The 9,311-nt window shown below is 50.9% G+C and overlaps 1 protein-coding gene across 1 annotated transcript in view; it reads right to left on the bottom strand.

Moving 5' to 3' along the window:
- Positions 1-9,004, bottom strand: part of NPAS2 (neuronal PAS domain protein 2) — a 31,422-nt gene extending 22,418 nt beyond the window's left edge. Inside the window, exons 1-3 of the mRNA XM_008593402.1 lie at positions 8,859-9,004; positions 7,304-7,388; positions 208-349 (exon numbers count right to left, since the gene is read on the bottom strand). Coding sequence (XP_008591624.1) covers positions 208-349; positions 7,304-7,388; positions 8,859-9,004 — 373 coding nt within the window. The remainder of the gene's footprint in view (positions 1-207; positions 350-7,303; positions 7,389-8,858) is intronic.
- Between the last annotated feature and the right edge of the window lie 307 nt (positions 9,005-9,311).

The raw sequence follows: 9,311 nt of genomic DNA, 5'->3' as shown, positions 1-9,311 counted from the left end.
TGTTTTTGCTTGGTGGGGCAGGGGAGACACCAGAGTGTGGAGGAGAGGTGACCAGAAGGTAGGGAGTGAGTGGGAAAGGACACAAGGGATGTAAACCGCATGACAACTCCGGCCGCACAGGCGCAAACTGCCCTGATTCGACTCAGGCCTGGGACCCTTCGTGGGACTCTGTCACCCCTCCCGCTCCCCTGCGTGGATTGCACTCACAGGGGGGTTCTGACACGGCTGTGTGCGAGGACTTGTGGGAACTTCTTGAGGACGCCGATGGTGAATGGCTGGTGTTGAGGCCCGAGGTGCCCACGTCAAGTGTGTTAAAGTGCTGCTGGGCGTCCAGGCTTGAGCCCTTGTCCTGAAACACACAAAAGTCCACGTGTCAGCAGCAGGATGACAGGAGTGAATTACATGACTCTAGTTCTGAATACGTAGAGAAATGTGGAGGCTGCCGAGACCGACGCAATAACACTCAGGTGAACATGTACACAGTTACGTAACACAGAAGTCATCGAGCGGCTCACAGCCTAGAAGCAGCATCTATTACGCTTTCTCACCTTTCATTTTGATTTTTTACATTTTCATAACTTACTCTGCGTTTTATTTTTTCCTTAAAATTGTCACCTCATCCCCCAGAATGCTGGCTTTCTGAGAAGAGAGGAAGGGTTGGGTTCTAGGAATAAGGTTGCTGTTGGCACCAGATTGTTAACGCATCCAATGAAACAAATGCCTCCTTCCAGGCACGTCCCACACTGCCTCCCACGGCAGCCTCAGTGACCCCGTGTGCAGAACAGGCAAAGGGCCAATGGTTTCCTATCTTTTGACCTCTGGCTCCTAACTGATCCTGGCTCCCAGGAGGTCTCTGCCTCACATATAGCATGATGAGAAAATGACTGGGACCATTCAACCGTGAGGGACCATCTCTCCATCCTGCCTGGTTTAGGTGTCATAACATAAGCACACAAAAATGGGGGTTAGGATCATTTTTAAGCAAAAGAAAACTTTTCATAGTGATTACTCTCCCGAGCCATGTTCCTACCAAGTCTTAAGAAGGATGGAAATTTCCAGCATCGACTGGGCTATGCTGACAGGCTGGTCTATGTCCCATGGTCTCAGGCATGAAATCGCATGTGTATGAGTCTATGTGGCTGTTCTGTCTCTTGAGTCACGGCCCCAGTGAGGGTGGACACTGTGTGTGTGCGCAAGACGGGCTGAGTGATTGCTACGAGACCCACAGGACTTTGCACGAAACGGAATTTCAGGCTGTACCTGGATGTGTTGTAATGTCAGTTCTGACACTGTGCTCAGTCACAGAGTCTCCCCCCCTGGATCAGGCCCCTCAGTGGGGTGCCTGGACCACGGCTGTTTACAAATTGTGTGTTCCCGGCCAGCAGAGAAACAAGTCCAGGAAGTGAGAGTCAGCACCGAAAGACTTTACAGCCATGTGACATCACTGCACATCACATCCCAGCCTGGGAATTCGCATTTTACAAATGTGGCGGTCAGTGCAGATTTAAAATTTAAAAAATAAACTTGTCCGTCACCACAGATGGTTTGAGAAGGTCTGTCCTAGAGCTTCTATTTATTTATTTATTATTATTATTTTTTAAATATTTTTTTAATTGGATCATAATTGATTATACATATTTGGGGAGTTCAATGTTGATGTATATTGATCAAATCTATTATTATAAATCATATTCTTTATGACCCTTATCAAATCTTTCCCCATCCCCTTCTCCCTCCCCCGGCCCACCTTGGATAACCCTAGATTTCTTTTCTCCTTCAGAAAGAGTTACAGTTACTTTGTTGATTTGTTGCCTAGATGATCTGTCCAATGCTGAGAGAGGTGATCAGGTCCCCCACTATTATCATAGAGCAGATGCTGCTTCTGTCACTCTGGAATGGGCTTTGTGGAGAGAGACGTCCACTTCTTTTCTTTGGTCTCTGCTGGTGACTCTCCTTGTGACAATGTACTTGAGTGGCTGTCAGGCCATCTGCATGGTGGTTGTGGTGTCTAGCCACTTTTCTGGCAGCTGTGGCTATTGTGCTGAATTCGTGGGACACTCACATGGAAGTGGTGTTTTCTGCGTGCTCCTTGCCTGGATACAGGAGGAGGGGTCGTCCCTGGCTCCATGCCTCAGGACCCCAGGCAGGCCCCACGGCAGCTGCGGCACACTTGCTTGCAAGAGGAGGGGTCAGTCCTGGCTCCACATCTCAGGACCTGGGCAGGCCCTGTGGCAGCGGCAATGTGCCTGGTTGCAGGAGGAGGGGTCAGTCCCCGGTTCCATCTGTTTTTACATTCTAAGATGTTGTTGCAGAGCATTTGGGTGGGAGGGGGAGAGGGAAAGGGGGAAGGAAGTAGGGTGGCAGAAGGAGGAAGGAGGGGGGTGTGGTTGAGGCTAGTGGTAACCCCTCATTCCTGCAGAGGAGACCAGGGGGCTTCCAGTGGTGGCTTCATCATTGCCGGGCTGAGTGCAGATGTCAGGGAGGTGAGGCTGAAGCCCTCAGCCCCCCTCTGCCCTGACTTGGGAGCCTGGGGTGTTTCCTGTGGCAACTCAGTTGTAGTCACCACACTGGTTGTGGGTGTTGGGGGGCATGGCTGCGGCCCCCAGCCCTTCCCCATCCCTGGCTCGGGGGCTCAGGGCGTTTCTAGTCCTTCTGGTTTTATAGGTGTTCTTTGGTGAAGTGAGATCTTTACTAGTTAATATCAAACCTTGTCTCTGATCTGTGGGTATTTTGTTTTTTCTTTCAGTTTTGTGTTGGATTATTTGCTGTTCCCACCACTTAAACTTTGCAGTGGAACTAATTGGTTGTCTTTTGCTTGCTTCTAAAATGAGGGAACTTCCTGTGGGGACCAGCACTTGAGCCCTGTAGTTGAGCTAAATTGCTGTTTTGCTGCTGATTCCCTGGGGAAGGCTTTTTGTGCAGCTCAGGTTTTAATGGTTGACTTTATAGCACTTCCAGGTCTTGTGAGATCCAGTACAGCTGGATTGTGTAGAAACTCTGGTCTGGACCTGAATCTTTTCAGCAAACTGCTCCCCTGCAGTTCTGTATTTCTGACCAGTCTACACAGGGTGGTCCTGCGCTGACAGGAGGGCAGATTGGCTGTCCTTGCTGTGCCCCAATGTTCCCGGGGTGGCCCATTTCCCTCACCACCTGTATTCCAAATGCTTCCCATGGGACGGGCTGTGTGCTGGTCCCTTGTGATGACTCACTGGCCTCAAAGTGGCTTCTATTTTCTGTTGCTGTGGCTCCTCGCTTCTAAGTGGGTCCATGGGAACCCTGTTAGTGGTCTTGCTGTCCTGGGGGCCACCAAGGCTTTCTTCTCCCCTGCCACCTCCAAGCAACTTCATACTAATGGCACAGCTGTAGCTTTTGCCAGCTCTTGCTCCATGTACTCACCAGCTCCAGCCTTGAAGCAGTCGAGGCATGAAATGGTAGGAGCAGTCCTTTCTTTCTTTCATTGTGGCTTCTCCTGCCTTCAAGCACTCTGCAGGTCTCTCCTCTTCCCCTGAGCTCCAGTGGCCCCAGCTTGGCTGTCATTGCCTTTTAATAGTCATAAATTGATTGATTTGTGGGAGAGAGTGATGCTAAGGACAGTCTATTCTGCCATCTTGACCAGAAGTTCTAGAGCTTTTATTTTTATTTTTTTTTCCTTTTTGTCTTTTTTCATGACCGGTAACGGGATCGCAGCCCTCGGTGTCGCGCCCGCACCGCGCTCAGCCAGTGAGCGGACCGGTCTCTATATGGGATCCGAACCCTCGACGGGAGTGCCGCCGCACTCCCAAGCGCCGCACTCAACCGCGTGCACCACCGGGCTGGCCCTAGAGCTTTTATTTTAAAGGGGGTTCCTAATCTGGCGCTGGATATTGTATTTGTCTTTATTCATATGTGCATTTTTTTGAGATAATGCACCGAGGGCCCTAGGATTCCTGAAGGATCAGAAACCTCCCTGGTGAATTTCCAACTGTCTTCAGCGTGATGTGTGGTGTGTCTAACACCTACCATTAACAGTTTAATTCCGTTCTCTGACACGAAGCATGATGTATTACGTGATGGAGCTGGGTCATAAACACATCCATAAACACCCACAGCTGAATTGCACCAGTGTGCTGGAGATAAATCACCACCTCACACACTGTGTGTGGCATGTTGGCTGGGAGGCGCTGCTCTCTGATCTTCAAATGAGATTTCTCCTTCCTCCCCGCATGGTCCTCGAGGGAGGAGAGGTGCTTTTGTTTGATCACAGCAGGTGGAAAGGCTGATCCACTGCTGCTGCACCAGCCTCTGGCCAAAGACTGGATTCTAGGTCACTGGACACCCTGGAACTTGAACTTCACCATTTCTTTTCACATTTTTAAAAAAGTTTATTTATTTATTAATATTATTTTTTTTACATTCTAAAATGGTGTTGCAAAGCAGTTGGAGGGGGAGAGGGGAAGGCAAAAGGAAACAGGGTGGGAGAAGGAGGAAGGAGGGGTGGCATGGTTGAAGCTGGTGGCACCTCCTCATTCCTGCACTGGAGACAAGGGGGCTTCCAGCAGTTGCTTGGTCATTGCTGGGCTAGATGCATATGTTAGGGGGGTGTGGCTGAAGCCTCTGGTCCCCCACTGCCCTGGCTTTGGAGCCAGGGGCACCTCCTGCGGCAGTTGGGTGGTTGTTGCTGGGCTGGTTGTGGGTGTCGGGGTGGTGTGGCCAAGGCCTGAGGACCCCCATCACCCTAGCTTTGGGAGCCAGGGGTGCTTCCTGTGGTGGCCTGATGGTCATCGCTGGGCTGGTTTCAGAAGGCAGGGGGCATGGCTGAGGGTCCTAGCCCTCTCTGTTCCCTGCTTGGGCACCCAGGGGGCTTCTGGTCCTTTTAGGTGTTACAGGTGTTCTTTGGTGAAGTGAGACCTTTACTAGTTAATATCAAACTTTGTCTCTGATCTGTGGGTATTTTGATTTTTCTTTCAGTTTTGTGTTGGATTATTCACTGTTCACACCATTTAAACTCTATGCCAGAACTAATTTGTTGTCCTTTGCTTACTTCTAAAGTGGAGGAACTTCCTGTGGGAACCAGCACTTGAGCTGTGTGCTTGAGATAAATTGCTGTTTTGCTGCTGACTCCCTGGGGAAGGCTTTTTGTGCAGCTCAGGTTTTAATTGTTAACCTTATGTCTACTTCCGGCTCTTGTGAGGTCTGGTACACCTGGGTTGTGTGGAAACTCTGATCTGGGCCTGAATCTTTTCAGCAAACTGTACCCCTGCAGATCTGTCTCCACTGAGTGGTCCTGCACTGATTGGGGGGCAGATCAGCTGTCCTTGCTGTGCCCCAATATTCCCCCAGTAGCCTGTCTCCTCCACTGCCCATGCTCCAAACACTTCCCTTGGGATGGGCTGTGCACCAGTCCCTTGTTATGACTCACTGGCCTCTGAGTGGCTCCTTTTTTCAGTTGTTGTGGCCCCTTGCTCCTATGAGGGTCCACAGGAACCCTGTTAGTGGTCTTGCCGGCCTGGGGGCCACCATGGCCCTCTTCTCCTCTGCCACCTCCAAGCAACTTCATAGGAAGGGCACAACTGTGGCTTCTGCCGGCTCCTGCTCTGTATGCTCATCAGCTCCATCCTGGATGCGGCTGGGGCTCAAAATGGTAGGAGCAGTCTATTCTTTCTCTCATTGTGGCTTCTCCCACCTTCATGCACTCTGCAGGTCTCTCCTCCTCTTCATCTGAGCTCTACTGGTCCAAGCTTGGCTGTTACTGCTTTTTAATAGATGTAAATTCATTGATTTGTTGGAGAGAGTGACACTGGGGACTGTCTATTCCACCATCTTGACCAGAAGTCCCAAACTTCACCAGTTCTGAGAGGCACTCTCCTACCCACATTTGAGCATATCTAAAACTGGGAAATGTCCTTCAGCTGATGAAAAGAAATCCTCATTTCACGCATTGATGGGCAGCATTTTCTGTTTCTCACTGGGCGGTAAAATAGTGGTGGATCGGGCCGGCCCGGTGGCGCACTGCTACAGTGCGCCGCTTGGGAAGTGCGGCAGTGCTCCCGCTGAGGGTTCGGATCCCACATACAGACCGGCCGCTCACTGGCTGAGCGAGATGCGGGCGCGACACTGAGGGTTGCGATCTGTTGCCGGTCACAAAAAAAGACAAAAAGGAAAAAAAAAATAGTGGTGGATCTACCATTTCTTTTCACATTTTTAAAAAAGTTTATTTATTTATTAATATTTAAGCCTACGTTTTGTGCTTTTTGATAGATGTAAATTCATTGATTTGTTGGAGAGAGTGACACTGGGGACTGTCTACTCCACCATCTTGACCAGAAGTCCCAAACTTCACCAGTTCTGAGAGGCACTCTCCTACCCACATTTGAGCATATCTAAAACTGGAAAACGTCCTTCAACTGATGAAAAGAAATCCTCGTTTCACGCATTGATGGGCAGCATTTTCTGTTTCTCAGTGGGCGGTAAAATAGTGGTGGATCTTCCAGTTGATGGCTTTTAGCTGTGATGAGATACAACACTCCCTCTCTTTCTAGCTCTCTCTTTCTCCCCCCCCCAACATTTATGTCTCTTTAAGAATGACCTTTGAGGAACAGGGCTCTGGTCTACTAGCAGACGGTCTCTAAGGTTCCCTTGCATTGTCTAACAAACCAGGGGGGGACCAGAGAGCTTGGGTGAAGAGGAAGGAGCCATCAGCCTTTGTGGAGGGAAAGGCCTTTTTATAGGGGAGCCCCCGACACAGAGCTGTTAACTGAGACTCCCCGACACAGAAAGTGCACCTGACAACCGGGAGGCTGCGTGAGGGGTGGTCTACCCACAGCACACCCGAGAATTGGAGGCAGAGCAGCAGACCTGGGCTAAGGGAGGGGCAGGGACACTCCAGTTATTCCATGTCTCAATGGGATGATGGACTAACTGTCCAGCTTTTTATCAGTGGGAGAAATACAACGTGGACTCCTCGCAGCCGTTCTCGTAAGCTTGGGAAGTCACCAAACCATTCTCTGTGTCCAGAGGCAGTTTCTAACCCAGCTCTGCACCTTCCAGCCCTTCTCGTGCTTCTATGCCCATCTGAAGAACGAGGGCAAGGACGGTGCCCACCTCGTGGGAAGGTCATGGGGGGTAAACAAGAAAATACCCAAAAAACATTTTGAACACCATAAGAATGTAGCAAGTGCTCACTTTGAACACCATGAGAATGTAGCAAGTGCTCAATAAATATAAGCTGCCGTGTTTTTGCTATCGCTATTTTTATGACAGCAGCTCATGGGAGGTTCTGCCTGGCCGAGCATGGCCTTTGTCCCCACAGCAGGGACAAGCTTACCTTCAGTGCTGAGGGGCGGATGGCCTCGGACGGTGGGTCTTCCAAAGCCAGCTCCTGCCTCCTTTCCTCCCGGACGTCCGCGTAGCTGCTCAGGAAATCAAGAGACCACAGTGGACGGAGGACATGCCAGATGTTTCTAGTCCTCCCCCAAATCTCCAGATGTGACTGTCTTCAGAAACACATGTGTATCTACAGGATAAACTTCCGCCTTTAAAGCATTAGAGCCTTTCTCATGGGAGAGTGGCACCACACTCTTTCAGTAATCACATTTCTCAGAGACTTTTCTCTCCACCAAACCTAGAACTGGCTAGACCCACCCGCTGAGTCTATGGACCTGCTTTTTCCACAGCAGGGGCATAAATCGATTCAATGTGTTGGTGCCGTGGTGGCCTCGCGTGTGAGACGCAGGCGGTGGGGACCGGGGCAGGAGAGACAGCTCTCGGAACGTCCATCCTCATTCACGCACTCCGTTCATGCCCTGCTTTCTCTGAGAGTTTCTGTCTACATTCGGGGCTGGAGGATGGAAAGGGAGAGCCTAAAGAACAACGTGTGCGTGATGTCCAGCCACCCCTGGGGCAAAGGGCCCCTGACCAGGCCCAGAGTGGGTGGCAGTCGGGGGACTGGCCGTGGAGTCAGACACCACCGGCTGCTGAAGTGCCCCAGGGAGGCTGGGAATGGAAGGTCGAGTCCCCAAGCGTGGGCATGAAATGGGATCGGGGTCACTGGCTGAGAAAGGGCAGCCTTCCTCTCTCTTCCCAGACTAGGGAGGAGCGCTTGACCTGGTGCCCGCACGTACGCACAGGTGTGTGTGCAGTGTCTGTCTGTCTCTCTAGGGCAATCCCTCTGCCCTTTCTGTACTCTTCTCTAGACCAGCTTAAAACCGATTTATGTTCTTAAAATTGCTGTATTGAGGTGGGAGAGAGAATGACTTTCTCCTTCACCTTTGGGAGCTGAGACCGCACACAGGACACGTCGATGAAATGCTGGACCTGCCACCTCCTTCAAAGCCCTGCTCACCCACCCTGGGTGGCGCTTCCCCAAGCCACCAGGGACCCGCCGGGAGAACCTCTCCCACCAGCTGCCTGGCTGTTTTTCCAGCACCACCTCAGATGCCAGCAGGGGTTTTTAAGACATTAAAAATAAAGGGGAGTATGTGTTTGAGTTATTTAGAGGCAAAATTTTAATTTTCTCCTGCAAACAGTGACAAGGGAAGGCTGGGAATGGATAGAGATGAGAGGAAAATATGTAAGTAGGTCAGCAAAGCAGTAACTTACTAAGGAATATCCTGGCAGCCTGTGAGCTCGGGAGGCTTTCAAAGGGGCCCGAGTGAAAACTCGAGAGAAGTCTCAGCCCTGGGAGCAGAGCTGGGTGTGTAACTGGATGGGGCTGAGCTCTGGAATCGTTCTGTTAATGGCAGAACACAGCCCGGGCTTGATCCTCAGGATCAGGAACCCCTGGGGCTGCTGCTGACTGGGTTTGGTGGGTGGTCAGCGACCTCATGCACCCCTCTCAGGTGCTGCAGGGACCTGGCCCTGACCCGCCGCCCGCACAGTACCTGACCACCGAGTGCGTGCACACGATGAACTCGGGCTTGGAGTTCCACTGATGGTAGGTGATGTAGTAGTGGGTCTGCAGCCAGATCCACTGCTGCCCCTTGGTCAGAAACCGGTAACAACAGGACTTCCCTTTGCCAAACTGCATCACTGTTAGAAGAAAATGGATTCTTCATGTAACTAGCGTTAATATCAGCATGATCTTTCCCCCAAGAGTTACTGTTAAAATAGAAGCTTTCAAAAAGACAATTCCAAACGTTATTTCTCTGGCTGCACTGTATTTTAAGTGACTATCAGGATAATGATTGCCATGAACCATCCTGCTATAGGGAACTGCATGGGAGCCTGAGTAATACCCCTTGTTCTGCAGGCTACAAGGGGGTCCCATGTGTGCGGCACGGCTCCATGGAAGTTCTTGTTTGTTCACCTTTGGTTGCTTGACAAGGCTTCCCAGA

This window comes from Galeopterus variegatus, unplaced genomic scaffold (genome assembly GCF_000696425.1).
Source record: "Galeopterus variegatus unplaced genomic scaffold, G_variegatus-3.0.2 Scaffold9101, whole genome shotgun sequence".
Classification (NCBI taxonomy): Eukaryota; Metazoa; Chordata; class Mammalia; order Dermoptera; family Cynocephalidae; genus Galeopterus; species Galeopterus variegatus.
The sequence above is the reverse complement of the archived record's forward strand: the minus strand, read 5'-3'. Positions and strand labels throughout refer to the sequence as shown.